At 51.7% G+C, this 23,315-nt stretch overlaps 1 protein-coding gene across 3 annotated transcripts; it reads left to right on the top strand.

Annotated features, from left to right (window-relative positions):
- Positions 1-1,482: 1,482 nt before the first annotated feature.
- Positions 1,483-18,279, top strand: TMEM11 (transmembrane protein 11). 3 transcript variants are annotated; one of them, XM_012461789.3, is made up of 3 exons: positions 1,549-1,626; positions 4,703-4,993; positions 17,378-18,279. In XM_012461789.3, coding segments are annotated over exons 2-3 (519 nt in total). In that variant the 5' UTR covers positions 1,549-1,626; positions 4,703-4,991; the 3' UTR covers positions 17,895-18,279. The 3 variants fall into 3 exon arrangements, with proteins under 3 accessions (XP_012317211.1, XP_012317212.1, XP_012317214.1); XM_012461791.2 differs by lacking the exon at positions 1,549-1,626 and adding an exon at positions 2,020-2,096; XM_012461788.2 differs by lacking the exon at positions 4,703-4,993 and having other exon boundaries at positions 1,483-1,626.
- The last annotated feature ends 5,036 nt before the right edge of the window (positions 18,280-23,315 follow it).

Raw genomic sequence — 23,315 nt, 5'->3', positions numbered from 1 at the left:
GAGGCAGGGCTGTATGACCCAACTGGAAGACCAGGTACTTTAGAGACTGGACAGGTACAAGGTCTTGAAGCATAGAAGTTGGCTGGGAGGCAAGAAAGCATTTTAGGCAAGGCATAGAACATCTGTGTACCTACAAGCCCTGTGAATTTACTAGGCTGGTAAGTTCCAGACAGGAAAGGTAAGCAGTTGAATTTGGAGAGCGAGGCAATTTTCAAACTAAGGAGGGGCTTTTGGATTGTGCTAAGGAGTCCGAATCACACACCGTAGGTGATGAGGGACTGTGAGAGGATTGTAAACAGCTAAAACTGTGGTAGAATGTGAGCTGGAAGGAAATCCGAAAGAAACCTGAACAATGAGAGGGTCGCCTTCCGCCCGCTGTGGCCTGCGGGGGGGGATGGGGGCGGGGGTTCCACTGCACAGGAATGTGACACGACCGACTGGTCTGGATCTGGACCAGGTTTTTGCATTTAAGTATTTATGGGACCAACTAATATGTTTAGCAACGTTGTCTGTGGGAGCAGTAGAGGGACTGAGAAGTTCACAAACTGTAAGAGATCCCCCAGAGTCCACAGATCTGATGCAGCAGCACCTGGGAATCTCAAGGTTCCCGTTAGTCCTTCCTGACTTTGGCTCTTTACAGGAGTGTCCAGACAAGGAGATGTCGGGTCCTGGGTTCCCGTCAGGTGGATGGTTTAGCCCTGCATCTGCCTCCAAAGATCCCGAGATTATGCCATCGCAGCGGCAGGGCAGGAGTGGATGCAGGGCAGGAACTGAGTCTAAGAGGCCTGGAGGCCCTGTCTAAAACAGGGCTATCGCAGTCGCAGGGCCCTCTCTCCTTCACAGTAGTTATTACACAGCTATTCCCCTTCCGTGCTTTCAGATCCTCTCCTCTAACCGCCTGCACCTGCAAGCGGGGACCTCCGGTGGCAGCAGGGACCGCACGTCTGTCTCGGTCTCCAAAGTACCCCGGAGTCTAAGAGAATTGGGGGGATGGTGTGGGAGCAGCGCCTGCCTCCGAAGAGGGCCCGGGCGGCGCCTCCCGCCCCTCGGTGACCTTACGGGCCGAGGCTGTGAAGGGCAGGCGGGTCGACGCGGAGGGGCCGGGCGCTAGAGGCCCGCAGACAGAGCGGTGGCCCCCGGCCGGAGACACGGCCTGGCAGGACGGGGCTGCAGGGCCGGGCGCCTCCGCGCGGCGCTCTGGGAGTTGTAGGCACTTTGCTATCCTCTCTCCATCTGCTACTGACTCACGAAACCCGAGGACGTACCGGCGGGTAGGCGCCGGTGACTCCCAGGCTGAGAACGCCGGGAACTTAAGTTTCTTCCAACGTGCTCGAACCAGGACTGCTCCCGGGGGCCTCGCGCCCTCGCAGAAGGACTACGGGCCCGGGCGACCCCGGGGGCGGGGCTTCCGGCGCGCTGCCTTGTGGGCGCGGTAGTTCCGCCGGGTCGGGCTTCTGCCCGCCGAGCGGCCCACGATAGCGGGGTGGACTACACTTCCCGTCGGTTCGCCTGCTCTCCCGATGCCGCCTTGGCGCGAGACGTTGGCGAGCAGAGTGTCTCCAAGATGGCCGCTTGGGGAAGGAGGCGTCTTGGCCCGGGCAGCAGTGGTGGCAGCGCCCGAGAGAGGTGAGACCCAAGGGCTTGTTGCTCCCAGTGCAGGCGGCTTAGGGGCCGGAGAGCCCAGCGCGGCCTCCGGAGGCTGCAGCAGCCTTCCTGCCCTGGCCCCCCGGACCCCCGCCGGGCATACGGGGTTCCAGTTCCGGAGGATCCGGGATCCGGGTGGGAGCCAGGCCGAAGCTCGGCGGAGAGCTTAGGGGAAGGGAGGTTACCCGAGCTGGGTAAGGTGGGCAGCGGCCATGCGGGGCGGGGCCCGAAGCCGGGCTGTGCGGAGAGGAACGGGCGCCCCGCGCAGGCCCCAGGTACCTGCCTAGCTGCCCGCGGGCCGAGCGGCGGCGGAAGCACCCGCCCCGCTAGGCCACTCGCGTGGCCATCTCGGCCGCGGCCCCCGACGTGGCGAGGAGGACAGGGCCCCCGGAGAGAGAAAGAAGGGGAAGCCTTCATAGAGAAGGCCGGCCGCTGCAGGGGCAGTTTGATCGGTACGTTTACCAGGGAGCTTTAGCCCCCCCCCCCAACCCCCGCATGTGTGTCTTCCGGGCCTGGAGCCGGCCACTTCCTCGAGGGGCGATTCTGGAGACTTTTGGATTGTTCTGTGCGAGCGCTCCTGCCGTGGAAGTCTTTTAAAGTTACCTTTGCTAATGAATGGTGTGTCGCTAGGGAGCTAGGAGCGTGTTTCTTCCAAGGGGGACCTCCATTTGAATAACCAATTTCTAGATGAGATTGGAGTGGTTTCCGTATTTCATGTTGAAGTTGCAGTTTTTGCTTCTGGGAAGCAGTTTCAGCTAGTGGAAGTCACTAGAAGCTGTTCAGCCAGTAGAAGTTTGGGAGACGATGTATACTGGTTGAGCCACCTGGATTAACTATGCGCTAAAGCTTGATTGGAATAGCAGCCGTTAGCAAAAAAGGAAAGTTTTGGTTTTGCCGGGTCCCCAACTCCCCACCCCACCCCGTCTTTCTTTTGGTGAGGATTGTCTAACAGAAAAGTTCTCTTCCTCTCTACTATTCTGCATTATTCCTTTTCTATGACTGATTCCATCCTGTGTTCATTGCTATTGCTTGCAGATGGCTTTCCCAGCTGGGAAGATTATTCCTGTTTGGCAGTTGCGATAGAATCCTTTAGCTCGCCTTTTATTCTTGAGCCCGGTTATCCAACGTTGCCCATTCTGCATTTCCTCTTCCCTGGAAAAGCAATGGCAAACACTTTTGTTTTTCTAACTCCTGCCTGGTATTTCTTAGATTGGGCTATTTAAATGAGTTACCTCACTGGTTTTCACATGCCCTTAAAAAACACATTTTCAAGATATTCAATGCAAACAGTAATAGGAAATAACGTGTTTAGAAAACTCAAAGTATTAGAGAGAAACGTAGGCCCTCTAGTTGGATTAAAATCCACTGAAAAAGAGCTGAATAGGGACGCCCCAGGCAGGGAACAGGAGCCTTGCCAGCACGGGTTAAGCTTTTATTGATCTAAGAAAACGGATATTAAGAGTTGTTTTTGCTTTGGCTTGAGAAAAGTATTTATTCAAAATGGAGTCTGCAAACCAGCAGCGCAGTTGACTGTTGAACCTCAACAGTTGTTTTTTTGAGTCGGTGTTTCTCTCGTTGCCCAGGCTGGAGTGCAATGGTGCCATCTCGGCTTGCTGCAACCTCTGCCTCCTGGGTTCAAGCGATTCTCCTGCCTCAGCCTCCCGAGCAGCTGGGATTACAGACACACGCCACCACACCCAGCTAATTTTTGTATTTGTAATAGAGACGGGGTTTCTCCATGTTGGTCAGGCTGGTCTCGAACTCCTGACATCGGGTGATCCACTTGCCTCGGCCTCCCAAAGTGCTGGGATTACAGGCATGAGGCTCGCCAGGCCGAACCTCAACAGTTCTTAAGAGAATTTAAATTAGTTGCCAATAGATTTCACATAAAACGTTCCCTGAAAAGCTGCGTAGTGGCTGACTCTTTTTGGTCAGGACAAGCATCTCCAGTTCATGATTCCTCACCTGACAGCTTGACTCAATGCATTTACCTGCTTGGTCTCTGTAGGTGTTCAGGTTTGGCCTGGAGCTGAAGGCTCTACCCACACATGCAAGTGTTGTGTGCCAGCAGGAATGTGGCATTTGGTTTTGTAGTTTGGATGTCACCATCTACTCTCCTAGAACATGGTATGGGTGGAGACTACCCCTCTGTTTGCTTTTGCTATAAAGCCCTAGTCAGGTTCTGTTGGAAGAGTCACTTGCCCAGCCCAGCTTCCCTAAGATCTTCCCATGCTGAGGAGGGGCTGGAAACATAACCCGCTGTGGGGCTAGCGAGCTGACTTTTGGGCATCCCTCCATTCCTGCTTAGTTGGTGATGGGTGTTCAGGTGGGGCAGGGCGGATTAGCTGATGGCCTAGATTATAAGCTCTGACTGTATTATTGGCTCTTCTGACTGAAGTAGGCTGTTTATGGCTCTCTTAAATGACGTTGTTCCATGTCACATTTGTGCTGACTCAAATCTCAGCTCCATGTTATATGAGTGCTCTCCCCAGTTGCTGCCCATACCTGGTTGGCATCTGCTTTTGCTGAAGCTGAGGGAAACATTGTCTGGTTTGGGGCAGGGGGAACAGAGCAACACTTTGGGCAGACTTGCCAGATTTGCCAGTGGCTACCAACTCTTGAAGCATTCGTTGGCCATCCGGAGCCAGATTGTCCCCAGTATTACTGCCGGCGCTGTGTTTTAGATGCTCCAGCTTAGCACCTGCGGTGTGTGGGTTCCTGCTTTACCTTGCTGAGTCTAGAACACAGCTCTAGAATCAGTGCTCAGTTAACACAGCAGTTCAGTAGCCACCAGCCACATGTGGCAATTACATTTAAATTCATTAACATTAAATAAAATGAAGAATTCTGCTCCTCAGTCTCACTAGCCACGTTTCAGGTGTTCAGTAGCCACTTCTGGCTTGTGGCTACCACATTGGACAGCATGGGTGGAGAACATTCCATTACTGCAGAAAGTTCTGATATGGACGGTGCTGGTTTTGACTAAAGTTGGAGGGGTGGAAATAGCAAAATGGTAGTGCTTGCATGTTGATTTTTCTCTCCACTCCATTAAATCTAGGGAACCAACAGTGTTTGTAATGAAGAACATCAGACTCTGAGCTGTAACCTGAATTCTTGTCCAAAATTCAGCACACTGGCAACGAGCACATCAAACCGATTGCCACTTGTCCTGTCGGCGTCTTTGAGACACACTTGCCCATCTAGGAAAGCACAGTGCAGGTATCTGTGTTCTGCCGCCGTGTGCCAGCCCGGACCAGCTCACAGACAGCCCCGCCTGTCTTACTTGGGCTGCTTGGCTTCACTCTCTCAGGGCCCCTGAGCCTCCCGAGCCCTCCGTGATTGTTGGAATGTGAGTATAGCTGTGTGCTCCGAGTTCCTGTTTTTCTAATCACGTGAAGATGTACTTGATCTGCTTCTGAGCATGATATGAGGCAGCCTGGGGTATGCCGAGGGCCAGATGCACTGGGCTAAAGGTTCAGGTTTAAAGCGAAGTTCCTTGTTGTGGCCTTCCCCTCCCCTGGCTTGCATGGCTGTCTGCTCCAGCGCTTTACAGGCAGCCAGTTCCCTGGGCTGACGTCCATGGCTTTCCATGCCATACTTTATTCCCCAGGACCTGACCTCTTCTTTGTGAACTCAGGTGTGCCTGGGCCCAGGTGGCCCATGCAAGTTCATCCAGTGAGCAGATGGAACACAAGCCCTGGGCGCAGGTTGGATCATGGTCCTGGGGGGACAGCTTCCCTTTCCTTTTTGATCCTTCCCTTTTAGACTATCAGGGTTTGGGAGTATTTAATCTCTCTTGAAAGACTCCCATGTTCCCTTTGTGTGCGGTGGGAGTTTTTGTTTCCTTCTGGCTGGGATGAGATGAGCAGATATGGGATCTGCACCCAAATGTGTGGGGGTTTAGCCACTGGTCGTGGGGTTCTACTCAGCTACTTAACAAAGGAGCCACATGTTCTGGCTGCAGAAGTTGGATTCATAGGTTAGGATGGGGTTCATCCTCTTTGGCATTGATGTGCCTTCAAGTTTTCAAGAATTTCTTTTTCCCTTGGTTCACCCAAGCAACCTGGATTCCAAGTGCGTTAATTTGTGCCTCAGTGGTTCAGTCCTTTAGGTCAAAGTCACATTCCAGGGAAGACACCTCCCCCTACTTTCTGAAGAGGGGAGGGCTGCATCTGGGTCCACGGAGGTGGGGAGGTGGCTCCTCTGCCCCGGCGTGCGGGTGTGCACATATTCTTCAGTGAGCGAGGTGCCAGGGGTGGAGGTGGGCAGCACTCCATGAGTGAGCACACCCGGGAACCTCCCGGCCGCCACTGGGTTCCGCCCTGGTGCCAGCAGCCATGTTATGGGCACAGTTCTCAGGAAAAGCTGACAGCCGTGTAGTAGTCATAACCGCTCTTCAGAGCAGGGCCGTCCAGTAGGAGTTTCTGGCACGACAGATCCTGGTGTGTCCCTGCAGTTCACTGGGGCAGCCATCAGCCACTTGTGGCTGTCAGGACTTTGTAGTGTCTGAGGAACTGAGGTTTTATTTATATATTTATATATTTTATGAGACAAGGTCTGGCTCTGTTGCCCAGGCTGGAGTGCGGGTGTGACCTCGGCTCACTGCACCCTCTCTCCCTGGCTCAAACCATTCTCCCACCCCAGCCTCCCAAGTAGCTGGACCACAGGCTTGCACCACCACACCCAGCTCATTTTTGTATTTTTTGCAGAGGCGGGGTTTCACCATGTTGTCCAGGCTAGTCTTAAATTTGTGGGCTCAAGCAATCCACCCACCCTGGCCTTCCAAAGTGCTGGGATTATAGGCGTGAGCCACTGTGCCTGGCCAGGAACTGAGTTTTTTGATATGTCTAACTTTAATTAATTTAAATTTCATCAGCCGCATGTGCCTTAGGCAGAGGGGCAGTGCTTGGCGACTGTTCCCGTCTTCACTGCAGTCCTCTGGGAGAGCCACGGCCTCTGGCCCCCTTTGACAACACAGGAAACTGGCTGAGAGGGGCCGGGTGTGTTGCCCTTAGACACAAAGCCAGTAGGCAGCCGAGAGGGAACTTGAATCCAGCCTGTCAACTCCTATACTCAGTGCGCTGTGTTCCTGCTTCCCAGACAGAAGGGCTGATAGTTACAGTGCACAGAATAGGAAAGTGTCCTCTGAAGCAGACGAAAGGGCCAGGAGCCCTGTGAGAGTTCGTTGGCCTGTGGAGCCGTCCACAGGGTGTGGGGCCACCTGCCTGTGCCTTTGAGTCTGGGCACAGGCTTTCACTGCTGCATTCCTCTGCTTTCTGTAGGTCCCAAAGAAGCAGGGCTTAATTAGGCAGACGCAGGTGGAGGTCCAGCCTAGCACCTCCTGGATCATAGGTGAGCAAAAAGCAGCCAGACAGATGGACCTAGTTTGACTTTTTTCCAGTACTAGTTCTCTTAATAACCATAATTGTTTTTCTCCTCCCGTCACTCTGGTGGCGCATGCCTGTGATCATTACAAACGCCTTCCACCTTCGTCTTTTGGGAACCTGTTACATTTAGGCCCAGCGCTGGGGAAACTACGATGAAAATGCAGCCTCTGTCCTCGTGGAGTTTCAGGCCTGCCTGTGAGCCCAGGCCTCCCTCCAGGAAGGGGCTTAACGCGGATGCTTCCACTCAGATTTGGCTCTGCGGGGTCTCTCAGGACTGGGGAGGTGATGGTGGCTGGCCTGGCAGCTTGGCCAGTGTTTGCTCAAGGGAAACAGGGACCTGGAACTGTCCTCCTTTTGGGCAGGACTGTGGGCAGACATCAGCATGACACCTCAGCCATGAGAAGCTGTCTGCATCCAGACTACTGCCTCTTGTGGGCACCGAGAAGGTTCTGGAGCAGGAAGTGAGCCACTTCCTGCTCTTCTTGGCAGTGGAAGGAGGTCCCACGGGTGTCTGGTCTCTTCACCTCAAGAGATAGAATTCAACAGTTTTTAAGAATAAGTTTATAATTATTTTTCCCATTATAAAAGCAGCACGTTTGGTTTTTTTGAAAAATACAGAAAAGCATGAAGAAATTGAAAAGTCACCTATTAGTTCAATGGTGTAATCTTGGCTCACTGCAGCCTCTACCTCCCTGGTTCAAGCGATTCTCCTGCCTCAATATCCCGAGTAGCTGGGACCACAGGCATGCGCCACCACACTCAGCTGATTTTGTATTTTTAGTAGAGACACGGTTTCACCACGTTGGCCAGGCTGGTCTTGAAGTTCTGACCCCACCTCAGCCTCCCAAAGTGCTAGGATTACAGGCGTGAGCCACCATGCCTAGTTTTATCTTATATTTTTAAAAGTTATATGTTAAACACATCAAAAGTTATGTGTTTCTTTCTTTTTTTTTTTTTTTTTGAGACGGAGTTTCGCTCTTGTTACCCAGGCTGGAGTGCAATGGCGCGATCTCGGCTCACCGCAACCTCCACCTCCTGGGTTCAGGCAATTCTCCTGCCTCAGCCTCCTGAGTAGCTGGGATTACAGGCACGTGCCACCATGCCCAGCTAATTTTTTGTATTAGTAGAGACGGGGTTTCACCATGTTGACCAGGATGGTCTCGATCTCTTGACCTCGTGATCCACCCGCCTTGGCCTCCCAAAGTGCTGGGATTACAGGCTTGAGCCACCGCGCCCGGCCTAAAAGTTATGTTTTTAACATGTGAAAAGTAATAAACATGCCACAGCAGGATGGCCCTTAAAAACAAGGCAAACTGCAATCCCAGCACTTTGGGAGGCCGAGGTGGGCAGATCACCCGAGGTCGGGAATTCAAGACCAGCCTGACCAACTTGGAGAAACCCCGTCCCTACTACAAAATTATCTGGGCTTGGTGGCGATTGCCTGTAATCCCAGCTACTTGGGAGGCTGAGGCAGGAGAATCGCTTGAACCCAGGAGGTGGAGGTTGCAGTTAGCCAAGATTGAGCCATTGCATTCCAGCCTGGGCAACAAGAGCGAAACTCCATCTGAAAAAAAAAGAAAAAGCAAAATGAAAGAAGCCTTCTTCAGCAGAAGACCACATGTTATAGGGTTCCATTTAAATGAAATGCCCAGAATTGGCAAATCCAGAGTTGAGAAGCAGATTGGTGGTTGGGAAGGGCTGGGAAGGGCTGGGGGAGATGTGAAAGGAACACAAATTGTTACAGAGTTTCTTTCTGAGATGATGAAAATGCACCACGATCAGCCAGGATAGATGCTATTAAAAAAGAAAATGAGGCCAGGTGTGGTGGCTCACGCCTGTAATTACAGCATTGTGGGAGGCCAGTTGGGCGGATCATCACAGCTCCCTTGCCCTTTTGTATAGTGGCGCCACTGTACTCCAGCCTGGGCAAGTGAAACTTTGTCTCAAATAAATAAATAAATAAATAAGGCCGGGTGCAGTGGCTCACCCTGTAATCGCAGCGCTTTGGGAAGCCACTGCACTCCAGCCTGGGCAACAAGAGTGAAACTTTGTCTCCAATAAATAAATAAAACTGAGACCAGGTGCAGTGGCTCACGCCTGTAACCCCGGTGCTTTGGGAAGCTGAAGCGGGTGGATCACTTGAGGCCAGGAGTTCGAGACCAGCCTGGCCAACGTGGTAAAACCCCATCTCTACTAAAAATACAAAAATTAGCCAGGTGTGGTGGCTCATGCCTGTAGTCCTAGCTATTTGGGAGGCTGAGGCACAAGACTTGCTTAAGTCCCGGGAGGCAGAGGTTGCAGTGAGTTGAGATTACACCACTGTACTCTAGCCTGGCAGATACAGCGAGACTCTGTCTCAAAAAAAAGAAAATGGAAAATAAGTGTTGGTGAGGATATGGAGATTTGGGAACCCTTGCGCACTGCTGGTGGGAATGTAAAATGGTGCAACTGCTGTGGAAAACAATATGGAGGTTCCTCAAAAAACCTAAAAGATGGAACTGCCATATGATCCAGCAGTTCTGCTTCTGGGTATATATACCTGCGCAAAAAAGCAGGGACTCAAAGAGATGTTTGTACACTCATGTTTGCAGCAGCATTATGCACAGTAGCCAGTGGTGGAAACCTGAGTGTCCCACCACAGAGGAATGGATTAACAAAATGTGGTTTAATACAGTGGAACATTATTCAGCCTTAAAAAGGAAGAAAATTCAGATACATGCTACAGTATGGATGACCCCCGAGACTAATTATGCTGAGTAGAATAAGCCAGACACGGAAGGGCAAATACTATATATGATCCCACTTATATGAAGTACTTGTATAGTCAAACTGATTGGGGTGGAAAGTAGTAGAATGGTAGTTTGCAGGGGCCTGGGAATGGCGGGGACCGTGTAATGGGTGGAGTTTCAGTTTGGGAAGATAATCCTGGAGGTGGATGTTGGTGATGGTTGTACATCAGTGTGCATGTGCTTATTGCCAGTGAACTGGACACTTAAAAGTGCTTACGGTGGTGTGTTTTATGTGTATTTTACCACGCTTTAAAAAAGACAAAGTGATGAACCTCTGTGCTCCCTGCCCAGCATGATAGAGAACTAGTGTTACCCTGGCCTGCCTCCTGCAGCGGAGGCCCTGTGCCCAAGTGGGCCACAGCTTCCTTGCTGTCTTGTATAGTGGGCTTTCAGTGGCACATTCCCAAGCTCTGTGCGCCTTAGAGTGTGTGAGAGTTGTACCCTGGCTCAGGCCACTGGAGCTAGTTCATGTCACTCGTGGAGGAGGTGCGGTTCTGCCCTCCTTCTCCTGTCAGTCATCTTTTGCTCTCACTAAACAGTGCTCTGAACCTTCTTGTGTAGCTGTTGCATTCTGGGAAGACGCCTCCAGACATTGGCTGCTAGGACAGACACAGGGTGCCCACATCCCAGATTTGGAGTTGCTCTGCTGAGTTTTCAGTGTGACCGTGTTTTAACTGGAATGCTAGTGTTCCCAGGGGATTCCTTTGCTGACTGTGCGAGAGTTGACTGAGTTAGGCTCAGGTGGAGAGATGAGGGCCTGAAGGCTGACTCTGGTTGAAGGCTGAGGGAGGGAAGTTCAAGACACCCACTACAAGCACCTGTAAGCTATTCTGAGGCCAGAGGGGGATCCCATTCAGTGTCTGCAATAGCCCCCCTGAGGTGCTGGCACAGTCTAAAGGCTCAGAGTATACAAGGCGACCTCAGTGCTGGCATGGTGTATTTAGGAAAGTGATACTGATCCTTTTGCTTTTCTTCTTCCATATGTTAAGACCCACTTCAGACACTGATCTTTAGATACCAGAGATATGCCAGATTCAAAAAGATCAAAAGTCATTTACTAGAAAGGGCCTCCCTCCCTTTTCTTTCCTGAGCCCCTCAGTTCCCTCCCTAGTGACCAGTCAGAAATCTCAGGTCTTTGTGTATCCTTTCAAAAATGTTCTGTGCATATAAAAGCAAATAGAGACTTTTAAAAATATACTACAGATAGCATACTAAGGCAGTATGCTTAAAAAGTTCCTCTGAACTTCTTGATTTCGCTTGGAGACTTTGCTGTTCCCGGTGCTACCTTTTCCTCTTTTTTTTTTTTTGAAATGGAGTGCAATGGCGTGATCTCTGCTCCCTGCAACCTCTGCCTCCCAGGTTCAGGCGATTCTCCTGCCTCAGGCTCCTGAGTAGCTGGAATGACAGGCATGTGCCACCAAACCTGGCTAATACTTGTATTTTTAGTAGATTTAGGGTTTCGCCATGTTGGCCAGACTGGTTTCAGACTCCTGACCTCAGGTGATCCACCTGCCTCAGCCTCCCAAAGTACTGGAATTATGGGCAGAAGCCACCACACCCGGCCTCTTTTTTTTTTTTTTTTTTTAACATAGACTCTATTATGCTCTCTTACTGGTCATTTCACACCTGCAATGAAAAGCAAAAATACAGTCCCTTAGGAAGCTCAAAGCTCAGAAGATTCCAACTAGCTCTTAACAACAACAACAACAAAAAATACAAGGCCGGGCGTGGTGGCTCACGCCTGTAATCCTAGCACTTTGGGAGGCCGATGCGGGTGGATCACCTGAGGTCAGGAGTTTAAGACCAGCCTGGCCATCATGGTGAAACCCTATCTTTGGGGAAAAAAAAAAACCACACACACACACACACACACACACACACAAAAAAAAACTCCATATAATTTTTAAAAAAAGGAAAGAAAAAAATCTCCCACGCACCAGGTTTCAGGTCGCCCAAGTCCTAAAGCCCATGGCCTTACAAGCTGGGGGCAGCTGGTGATGCTCTCCAGTGGTTTGAGACACCTTCTGACTGGGTTCTTTGCTTCATTAGGTTTTGTTTGACCCACAAGCAGAAGCAAGCCATACATGGGTGGCTGCTGGGTGAGCGGGTGCTGGCTGGACACGGCTCTCTCCTGGGAGTACTTGGCAGTTTCTTTTTCTTTTCGTCACTTAGGCTGGAGTGTAGTGGCAAGATCTCGGCTCACTGCAACCTCTGCCTCCCGAGTTCAAGCAATTCTCATGCCTCAGCCTCCTGAGTATTACAGGCGCCCGCCACCATGCCTGGCTAATTTTTGGAATTTTGGTAAAGATGGTTTCACCACGTTGGCCAGGCTGGTCTCAAACTCCTGACCTCAAGTGATCGGCCCACCTTGGCCTCCCAGAGTGCTGGGATTACAGGTGTAAGCCACCGCGCCTGGTCATGGCCATGAGTTTCTGAAGTAAGAGAAGTCCAGCAGTCCCTGTCAGCAATGCAGACCTGAACCCAGGAGCCCAGCAGCGACAGCTTCAAAACCTGTGTCTGTGTGTGTTTTGGTTTGAACCTTGCTGTCTCCTTCTAGGGTCTGTCTCATTATGGAATCCCAGAAATCAGCGCAGTTGTGCAGGACGCTGCCTTTGTTTGGGGACAGTGTGGCTTATGCCCTTTGTGTTTCTGCTGTGGGTAGGTGTCTTAGATGGTGGGCAGCAAGAGTGCCCGGCCCACAGGAAGACACTGAGGCTGCAAGAGGCCAAGGCATTGGTTTGGCAGGCAGGTGGGGGCAGACCCATGCCACCATCTCAGGATGTATGCTGGCGAGCGCCCCCATGTCCACACACTTGTTCATGGCTGTGCCATTCACAGGACCGCCTGCAGCTAAGGGCAGAGGGTGCCCGGTCTCCTCACTCCCTGTGCTGGGTGGCGGGCCACACTTGGCAACAGCAGTGATGTGGGAGGGATCCTGGAAGGCCTTGGTCTCTCGCAGCTTCCAGGCTGGTTGGGACTCGTGGGCAGACCCACCCATCCCTCCCAGCAAGCAGTGGTGCCTGCAGAGGGGTCTGGGTGGATGTGGGTGCCAGCTGGGCTTGCATGGGGGCTGGAGGGCGTGAGGGGGTGGGATCTGCCCACTGCTGTGTTTCCAGATGGGGCAGTCTGTTCCGGTGGCTGTCTCAGTCGGACCAACAGTGGTTTTCACTACCTTCAGGATGACGCTGGCCTGCTGGGCAGAGAAAGGGACCGCACGAGGGTGGATTTGGGTGTTGGCGAGAACATTGTGTAGCCCCAGCTTTGCATCTCCCTTTTGCTTTGAGTGTTCCTGAAGGAGGAAGCCCACCTCTGGTGCCCAGTCCAGGGTGTCCCTGGCCTGGCTTTGACCATCAGTAGGATGCACAGCTGACTTGGAAGCAACTCCATTTTGGTCTGAAGATGGGGACAGGATTTGGTCCCCTACCCCTACCTTGTTCTCTAGCCTCTCTGCTCCTCTTGCCTGATGGACTTGAGACCAGAAGGGAGTTTTCTTTTTTCTTTTTCTTTTTTTTTTGAGACGGAGTTTCGCTCTTGTTACCCAGGCTGGAGTGCAATGGCGCGATCTCGGCTCACCGCAACCTTCGCCTCCCGGGTTCAAGCAATTCTCCTGCCTCAACCTCCTGAGTAGCTGGGACTACAGGCATGCGCCAACATGCCCAGCTAATTTTTATTTTTTGTATTTTTAGTAGAGACAGGGTTTCACCATGTTGACCAGGATGGTCTTGATCTTTTGACCTCGTGATCCACTCGCCTCGGCCTCACAAAGTGCTGGGATTATAGGCGTGAGCCACCGCGCCCGGCCCAGAAGGGAGTTTTCTTAGGAGTGCTCCCACTTGGGAGCGGAGGCCCCGCCCCTCCCCGCACTGTCGGGGCACTGCTCAGCCTTCAGTCCTCCAGCGCCAGTGAAGACCCTGCCTCTGGTCTGCTTGTTTGCTGAGTGTGGCTTTTAAAATGCTGAATCTGACTGGATGTGGTAGCTCTTGCCTTTGAATCCCAGGACTTTCAGAGGTTGAGGAGAGTGGAACACTTGAGCCCAGTTCGAGACCAGCTCCAGTTGAGGAGTTGGAGACTAGCCTGGGCAACATGGCAAAACCCCATCTGTACAAAAAAAAAACTTTTTTAGTGGCTCACGCCTGTAATCCCACCACAAGGTGGGCGGATCACGAGGTCAGGAGTTCAAAACCGGCCTGACTAACATGATGAGACCCCATCTCTACTAAAAATACAAAAATTAGGTGGGTGGCAGATGCCTATAACCCCAACTACTTAGGAGGCTGAGGAGGAGAATCACTTGAACCTGGGAGGCAGAGGTTGCAGTGAGTTGAGATCATGCCACTGCACTCCAGCCTTTGAGATAGAGTGAGACTGTCTCAAAAAAAAATTTTTTTTTTTAATTAGCCAGGTGTGGTGGCACACACCTGTAGTCCCAGCTACTCAGGAGGCTCAGATGGGAGGATCTCTTGAGCCCGGGAGGTCAAGGCTGCAATGAGCAAAGATTGCACCAGCGCACTCCTGCCTGGGTGGCAGAGCAGGACCATGTCTTAAAAATTGTTGGCTGGGCATGGTGGCTTATGCAATCCCTGCACTTAGGGAGGCTGAGGCAGGTGGATTACGAGGTCAGGAGGTCGAGACCATTCTGACCAACATAGTGAAACCCCGTCTCTACTAAAAAAAAAAAAAAACTTAGTCGGGCATGGTGGCACGTGCCTGTAGTCCCAGCTACTCAGGAGGCTGAGGCAGGAGAATCGCTTGAACCTGGGAGGCGGAGGTTGCAGTGAGCCGAGATTGCACCACTGCACTCCAGCCTAGGCGATAGAGTGAGACTCCATCTCGAAAAAATAAAAAAAAATTGTTGAATCCTGCCTGGGAATAACAGCTGACATGGCCTCCCCCTCACCTCTCCTCTGAGTTAAGACCAAGTGGAGAAACTCCACTGAGGACTTCAGAAGGAAAACCCTCCTTTCCCCATTTCATAAGCTTCTTGTGCAGTCTTACAGAAACAGCTCATCAGTTCACCCTGGCAAGGCAGGCGGCTTGGCAGCAACCCATGTTTAGGAGCCTCTCGTCCCACCCTCAGGGAACTGATTTCTCCCCAGTGCATGCAGTTTAATTAGGGCCTATGATTGAGTTAGGAGGCTTTGCCTTAGCCCAGCTTAATTACTTTTTCAGGATAAAGAGTTCCCTTTGCCCAAATCCAAGCCAGTGCCTTTTATGAAAGTGCTTCCCACCTGGGAGTAGGGCCCTCATGCTTGGGGGCACAGTCAGCCCATTACCAATGACTTTCATCTTCAGTGCAGCCACATGAGATGTTAACCAGTTGTTTATCCAACCAGAATGGAACCCTGCCTGTTAGGTTTGCTTATTTGTTTGCTGAAGGCTTTGAGCTGAGAGGAGTCACAGTAGTAGGAATACGATTGCCTGTTTTTTTCCCTTGAAGTTTGCCCTGACAGTCCGATTTCTACCACCCATCACTTGGAATTGCTCCCACCCTTGAAGGAGGCTGGGGTTACCTTCATGCTGGGCTGAGGTTCTGGGGTGGCTTGTTACGAATGTCTTCCCTCATCACTCCCATGTTACCACTGGCCAGGTGGCTCAGCTCCCCGTGACTTTCTTCTGCACGGCGGCCAGGCGTGCATGCCAGGACAGGACAGGCAGGCGGGCCGTTCGCATCTGGGCACACTGAGGGCTGTGCTTCTCGTTGGCCAGTAAAGGAACCTGCTTCCTGTCAGACATTTGGAGCCACAGGTAGATGGGCCATGTTGACCCTCGTGTGGCCGGAACACTGTTCCAGAGTCTCCCAGTTGGAGGGGCATGGGCTCCGGTAGGGGAGCAGTGACCAGCAGGTCCCTGGAGCCTCGTGTCCCTTAGTCGGATGGTTCTGACTGTCCTGGGGACCAGGGTTTGCTGAGGGAAGGGACTGCTTTTCACTGAGGCAGGTGATAGAACCCACGAGTTAGAAAACTTGATCCAGCCTCAAGAGTTGCGTGTAGCAGTGTCCCTATCAGGGCTCAGATAAAGCCTTCTTGCAGGTGAGGACAAGTAGTGTGCGGGGTCACTGTGCAGAGATTCAGAAAGATCTGTGCCAGCTGAAACCAGCCAAGGAGTGGACAGCCCTGAATTCAGGCCTGCCCGCCACAGGGGAAGAAGATCCTGCTTTGGGTGGGAAGTTTGCACCGGACAGGCCTGAAACCAGGAAAAAACCCAGATTGCCTAAAATGCAGCTTGGCCCACGGTCAGCGCCGGGGTGCAGCCGGGCCGCTGTCTGGCCTTGCTGCAGAGCTGAGCCTTCCATGGGCCGGATTACCCTCCTGCTGGTTGGGGTGGGGTCGTGTCGGGCATCCCCAGTCCCAGGGGGAAAGCCCCTTGTGTGGTCTCTGTGGCAGTGTTTCTTATGCAAATGAGTGGCTATAGCTGGTGGTGCAGGGGCCTGGGTCTACAGGGCCAGAATTGGTGTCATCGTCTGGGCTGGATGTTTTGAAACCCTTCAAGTGACCTTCCTGCCCATTAAATTTGGGGGCCACTACTGTTCATGCGTGTCTTTTCCAAAATCAGCAAAAGGGTCGCTTTTCCTATGGAATGGGCTAGTGTCCTGGGTCTCCTGTTCTCCCCTCTGAGATGGGGGCGGGGGTGGGTGCTGCTGCCGGCCCGTGAAGGACACCCAGGGCTTGTACAGCCTGGCCTCCCAGAATAGCCAAAGGAGTTTGGGTTTCAGTCACCCAAGGCAAAGCCCTTCCTTTCTGTCTCTGTTCTGCAGGGCCAGGATGACTACTGAGGAAGCATGCGGAGGGCAAGGGCTTAGCTTTATCTGTCCCGAGGTCTGTTGGTTTCCAGTGAAGAATCCTCCTGCAGTTGCCCTGATTAAGAGCGGCTTTCAGGCTGCCGGCCTGTGCTGCCATTTGTGTCCCTGTGATTCTCCACCCAGTCTTCTCTCCCCTTCAGGCTCGTTGGCTGACTCACAGGTCAGTTGGTCCACAGCCTTAGGCTAACCACCAGGCCTGCGTCTGTCATTTTAAAGTCAAGGCACTTCTTTTCCTGCCTTTTTTTATATTTCACTATTTTTTCAGGAAATTTTTTCTTTTTTTCTTTTTTTTTGAGACAGAGTCCTGCTCTGTTGCCAGACTGGAGTGCAGTGGTACAATCTCAGCTCACCACAACCTCCGCCTCCTGGGTTCAAGCGATTTTTCTGTCTCAGCCTCCTAAGTACTGAGACTACAGGCATGCATCACCACACCTGGCTAATTTTTTTGTGTGTGTTTTAGTGGAGATGGGGTTTCACCATGTCGCCCAGGCTGGTCTCAATCTCCTGACCTCGTGATCCACCTGCCTCGGCCTCCCAAAGTGCTAGGATTACAAGCGTGAGCTACCGCGCCTGGCCAGGAAAAATACTTTTTACTGATTGTCTTGTGTTGGGATGAGAACCTCAGCGAGATGTGCCCTCCGCAGTGCAGGCCGTAAGTTGAGTCGGAGGCTCAGACCTCCCCAGTGCTGAAACACACACAGTTAAGTGCTCCTTCGCCTAATCATCCTCTCTCTCTCTCCCGCCCTCTCCATCAAAAGGGTGAGCTTGTCGGCCACAGACTGCTACATTGTGCATGAGATCTACAATGGGGAGAACGCCCAAGACCAGTTTGAGTATGAGCTGGAGCAGGCCCTGGAAGCCCAGTACAAATATATCGTGATCGAGCCCACTCGCATTGGCGACGAGACGGCCCGCTGGATCACCGTGGGCAACTGCCTGCACAAGACGGCCGTGCTGGCGGGCACCGCCTGCCTCTTCACCCCGCTGGCGCTGCCCTTAGATTATTCCCACTACATCTCCCTGCCCGCTGGCGTGCTGAGCCTGGCCTGCTGCACCCTCTATGGGATCTCCTGGCAGTTTGACCCTTGCTGCAAGTACCAGGTAGAGTACGACGCCTATAAACTGTCGCGCCTGCCTCTGCACACACTCACGTCTTCCACCCCGGTGGTGCTGGTCCGGAAGGACGACCTGCACAGAAAGAGACTGCACAACACGATAGCACTGGCCGCCCTGGTGTACTGTGTAAAGAAGATTTACGAACTCTATGCCGTATGATTTCAGTAGCACAGGGAGAGAAGCAGAACCGCCTGGCCCACAAGAGACAACAGAGCATTCAGATCGCCACAGTCACGTTTCTTACTCTGTGAGGCAGCAGAGCCTGGGAAGGTGTTTGGCTTAATATTTGTTATTTTTTAAAAAATAACAGATCACGGGTGTACCCAGGGTTTTTTCAGCTCATTACACTAAGATGTGGATTTCCATAACCCAAGAGGAGGGTCTGAGGCTGTGGAAGTCTGATTGGGCAGTGGAACGCTGATGGAGGCAGACGCTGCTGAGGGGGTGTGGACGTGCTTTGGGGGAGGTCTTTAAGTATATTGTTTAACTGTACCATCCAGAGCCCACCAGAAGCTATTGACCATTAAAATTACGAGCATTTCAACTCCTGCTGTTCTCTCTTTCCCTGACTGTCTGCAGCTGCTGCTGCTGCACATCTGCTCTGGGCGGTGGCTTGCACGTGGAAGGAGCAGGAGCCGGTTGCCACCCTGCCCTACTCCTAGCGACAGCGCGGTGTTACCACTTGCAGCAACGACAAGCCTAGATCCGAGGTAGTCCTGGGGCCAGACCCCACCCAGGAGCCGTCTCCTGGCTCACCTTGGCCTCAGCGTTCCTAAGGCCAGCACTGCGACCATGCTCCTCAGGAAGATGGTAGCATAAGGCGACAAAGCTTGGAGGCCTTGGGGTGTCCACTTAGGTTCATGTGGGGAACTCTGGGCTCTAGGATTCCTCTTCAGAGATCTGAATGTGCTTCTTTGAAGCACAAAACTGGACCCTGAGTTTATTAACCCATTGCCCTAGGCTGACAGAAGAGCCCTCAGAGCAATCTTGGAAGCACCCCCTGGCCTCGGTGCTCCTTGTTCCACAGGAGCCAAGCCGGTGCTTCTCCCTCACACCAAAACGTGTGTCACCTGCCACGTTTTCTCTAAGGCAAGGGTGGTCAGTCTTTTTTTTGTTTTTGTTTGAGACTGAGTCTCACTCCGTTGCCAGGCTGGAGTACAGCGGCATGATCTTGGTTCACTGCAACCTCTACCTCTTGGGTTCAGACGATTCTCCTGCCTCAGCCTCCCGAGTAGCTGGGACTATGCCAAGCTAATTTTTTGTATTTTTATTAGTTTCACCGTGTTGGCCAGGATGGTCTTGATCTTTTGACCTTGTGATCCACCCGCCTCAGCCTCCCAAAGTGCTAGGATTACAGGTGTGAGCCACTGCGCCCCGCCTGGGTGGCCAATCTTTTGACTTCCCTGCACCACATTGGAAAAATAATTGTCTTGGGCCACACATAAAATACGCTAACACTAATGAAAGCTGATGAGCTTAAAAAAAATTGCAAAAAAATAATGTTTTAGGGAAGTTTATGAATTTGTGTCGGGCCACATTCAAAGCTGTCCTAGGCTGCATGTGGCCTGTGGGCAGCTGATTGATTGATTGGTGATTGGACAAGCTTGCTCTAAGGCCTTGGGAAAATGGGAAATTATCTCCTCCACAAAAAGGCTGAGGCTCCTGCCTTCAATTCTGCCTTCAAAGCCCCATTCACCCTTGAAGAGCCACATGGCACCTCTTCCTGAAGGTGAATTTTTTTTTTTGAGATAGATAGTCTTGCTCTGCTGCCCAGGATGGAGTGCAGTGACATGATCTTGGCTCACTGCAACCTCCACATCCCGACCGAGTTCAAGTGATTCTCAGGCCTCAGCCCCAAGTAGCTGGGACTAGGTGTGTGCCACCATGCCCAGATAATTTTTGTATTTTTAGTATAGGCAGGATTTTGCCATGCTGGCCAGGCTGGTCTCAAACTCCTGGCCTCAAGTGATCTGTCTACCTTGGCCTCAAAGTGCTCGGATTACAGGCGTGAGCTGCCGTGCCCGGCTAGGCCAGTCTTTAAGGGACAGCCAAAGTGGTTTTTCACCCAGTTTTAAAGGCTCCATCAGGAAGACCTGATGTCACAGAGTAATGAAGGGGTGCATGGGAGGGTTTCAAGAGGGGTGATGGGGCCATTTTTTGTAGGGGAGATTCAGAGCGTTTAAAGATTTTAAAAGGGACCCGTGGCCCACAGAAAGTTTAAGAAACTTTAATTCCGAGAGATTGAGAAATACTTATCACTCAGTTGAGTGCTGGGGATGTGATAGTGTTGGGTGTGTACCACTGTTTACGTGGCAGTCTCGGGCCACCTGGAATGATGTTAAAGAGGAAACTGTCTTGGCCACACAACTGATCCCAGAAAAACATGCCCCATCTCGGCAGTGTGACTGAAATGCAGGTGCGCATGAGGCCTCAGGTGTCTGCGTGCTGGCATCTGAGCCTGCTGGCAGTTTTTTTTTTTTTTTTTTAAATGCCTATATTTGGAAAAGCAGCCCCATGCCTGGCCTGGAAGTACTCTGCCTACAACTTAGATTTCATGGGGGATTTGACTAGAAGGCACAAGTTGGGTAAGTCGAGGCAACCTCAAGTCAGCTGAACAGAAGCCCTCACCCGAAGTACAAACCAGGTGCAAACGGGTAGCTCTGCCACCATTTCCCAAGCTGCACTGAACAAAGTGATTCTTGTTGGATGTCCTAACCCAGATTCTGAAACACCATCTTAGATACATGGCCCCTGGCCAGGGAGGTGCTGCTGTAGACAGCAGGCAGGGTTTGGTGTGCCTGAGGCCAGCAGCATGGAGGAGAAGCAAAAGTGCACCTCCCTCCCTGCTGTCAGCGCTGACTTCTCTGTTCCCACCACTGCCCCACCTAGATAAGCAGTCATGGCAGAGCTGCTCATCTGTGATATGCGACAGTATTTTTGAAGAAACAGCATTAGACGGCTGAGTACAGTAGCTCATGCCTGTAATCCCAGCACGTTGGGAGGCTGAGGCAGGAGGAGCATTAAATACTTGAGGTCCAGGAGTTCAAGACCAGTCTGGGCAACATAGGAAGACCCTGTCTATACAAAAAAAAATACAAAAATTAGTCAAATTAGCAAATGTCCCAGCTACTCGGGTCTGAGGTGGGACCATCGCTAAGCCTGGAAGGTTGAGGATGCGTGCAGTGAGCTGTGATCACAGCACTGCACTCCAGCTTAGGCAACAGAGTGCGACCCTGTCGACAAATCTTTTTTTTGAGATGGACTCTCTGTTGCCCAGGCTGGAGTGCAATGGCATGATCTCGGCTCACTGCAGCCTCAGCCTCCCAGGTTCAAGTAATTCTCCTGCCTCAGCCTCCCAAGTGGCTGGGATTACAGGTGCCCACCACCATGCCCAGCTAATTTTTTGTATTTTTAGTAGAGATAGCGTTTCGCCATGATGGCAGGCTGGGCTCAAACTCCTGGCCTCAGGTGATCTGCCTGCCTCGGCCTCCCAAAGTGCTGGGATTATAGATTACAGGTGTGAGCCACCACTCCCGGCCAAATTTTTGTTGTTGTTTAAACAGCATTCAGTAACTGCCAACTGAGAGAAAGCAAAGGCCAAGTTACTGGGGCCCTCCTGTGCAAAATCCACTTAAATGAGTCCTACATGGACCACTTTAGGGATAGACTGTGTCACTCATCTAGTAAATCAGTTTCAGCTACCCATCTCCACTCATTTTCAGAGAAGAATGAAGAGCCGTTATGTAAAAGGACAACTCATCAAACTGGATCCCGTTCTGGTCTGTCAGCTCGCTCCAAAGTTTTCACATCTGGTGCAGCAGCTGCTGGGCCCTGAGGGAAGGAAGGGAGACCTGCTGGGAGGTGGGCAGGGCGCCCAGGGGCTGTATACCATTTCTTGGATTCACTAATCAGCTACGGCCCCTCTACACTGCATGGAGATGCTGCTGTTTGGAAAAGCTAATTTGGTTTTATTTTTCCGTCTCTGGTTTGGGCATGATGTGAAACACCAAGGCGCTTGAAGAGCAAAGTGGAAAGTGCCTTTGAATTTCATCAGGTATCTGAAGGCAGAACCAATTAAAAACTGCTTTTTCAGACCTCCCCAGCAGAATTTAAGGATGAAAGAGAAGGGGGCAAAACCCCTCTAAAGACAGAAAAGAGAAACTGGAACAGCAGCATCACTAACCCCGCTGGCAAATGTTCCTATTCAAACACTGGTTTGAAAATCGGAGAGCAATGAAGGTTGCTCCGGGCCATCAGCTGCACCTGGGCTGTAGCTGGGCTTCTTGCTTTGGAGCAATGCACGTGGGGCTCACCCACAGGAAGCCGCTTCAGCTGCTAAGTTGGGACAATTCTAAAGGCTCAGTAAGTCCCACATTACCAAACCCTTGCTGTCTCCAGGAAGGGACACCGAACTCCAGGGACCTGAGATGACCATAGGAGCAGCATGGACATGAAAGAGCACAGCTGCTGGCCCTTAGTCCTCAGCCTCTGGGGGCAAGGAGAGCGTCTGTCTGGTGCTGGTGTAGGTCCCCTCTGGGAATTGCCGACCTCCTCAAGAACGGCGGGCCTCAAACTCTGCCTATGGCAAACAGCTTTATTTAGCTAGGTTTTAATAATTGTTCAGTTTGTGTTATAGTTTATATGGTAGAATATAAAGTTTTTCACGTTAAGTTTCACAAAGTGAGCTGAGGATTTTAGAATGTTAAGTAAACAACCAGTAGTACTGAGATCTAGCACGTCAGTCTCCAGCTGCTAACCCCTTTATTTAATTTGGGAGGAAATAAACTTTAGAAATGAACTTGACCTACTCAGTAAGCCTCAACATGTATTTTTAATAAATTAGAAAGGTGGTAGCCGGGCGTAGTGGCACACACCTGTACTCCTGGCTACTCGGGAGGCTGAGGCAGGAAAATCACTTGAAGGTGAATCACAGGAGATGGCGGTTGCAGTGAGCCGAGATTGAGCCACTGCACTCCAGCCTGGGCGACAAGAGCGAAACTCCATCTCAAAAAAGAGAGGTGGAAGCAGGTGTTCGTTCTGGCTGCAATCTAACCAATTACAACTCACAGGTGGTGTGTAGGTTAAGGAATCTTTAGTGCCAGCCCAAGCTCCATGCTTGCCAGCTGAGTCAGGTCACAACGGCCCCAAAACCAACCACCTCAAGAACATATTTGACGTTCCCGTCTTCTGATGACGGAGTACACAGTTGCTAAACTTGCATTCCTTTGAGGGCAGTCTATCACATCAACCTCCAGTTGCTGACCATGTTAAATAATGGAGAGGAAAGGACAGCACCTGGACACCAGGTGCCTCTGTGTGTGGCAGCCAACAGCATCCAACGAGAGATGTCCTCTCGTTTCCATCAGAGGGACAGCGCCCTTCATGGCTGCCATTTCCTGGAAACCTGCTGTGCACCTGGCACGTTCATTCAACCTCAGACTCGGGCTGAGCTTTAGAAAGGTGCTGTTGCTGTCTCGGTACCAGCTCTTGCCTGGGTTTACTGTCTCCACTGTGAACACCAAGGAGACCCTTCTCTTCCATGTCAGAAGGGAGGTTGGCAATTTACCTGGAAAATGAAGA

The sequence above is a fragment of the Aotus nancymaae genome, unplaced genomic scaffold (genome assembly GCF_030222135.1).
Source record: "Aotus nancymaae isolate 86718 unplaced genomic scaffold, 86718_ANA_hifiasm-v0.15.2.pri h1tg000018l, whole genome shotgun sequence".
Classification (NCBI taxonomy): Eukaryota; Metazoa; Chordata; class Mammalia; order Primates; family Aotidae; genus Aotus; species Aotus nancymaae.
The sequence above is the reverse complement of the archived record's forward strand: the minus strand, read 5'-3'. Positions and strand labels throughout refer to the sequence as shown.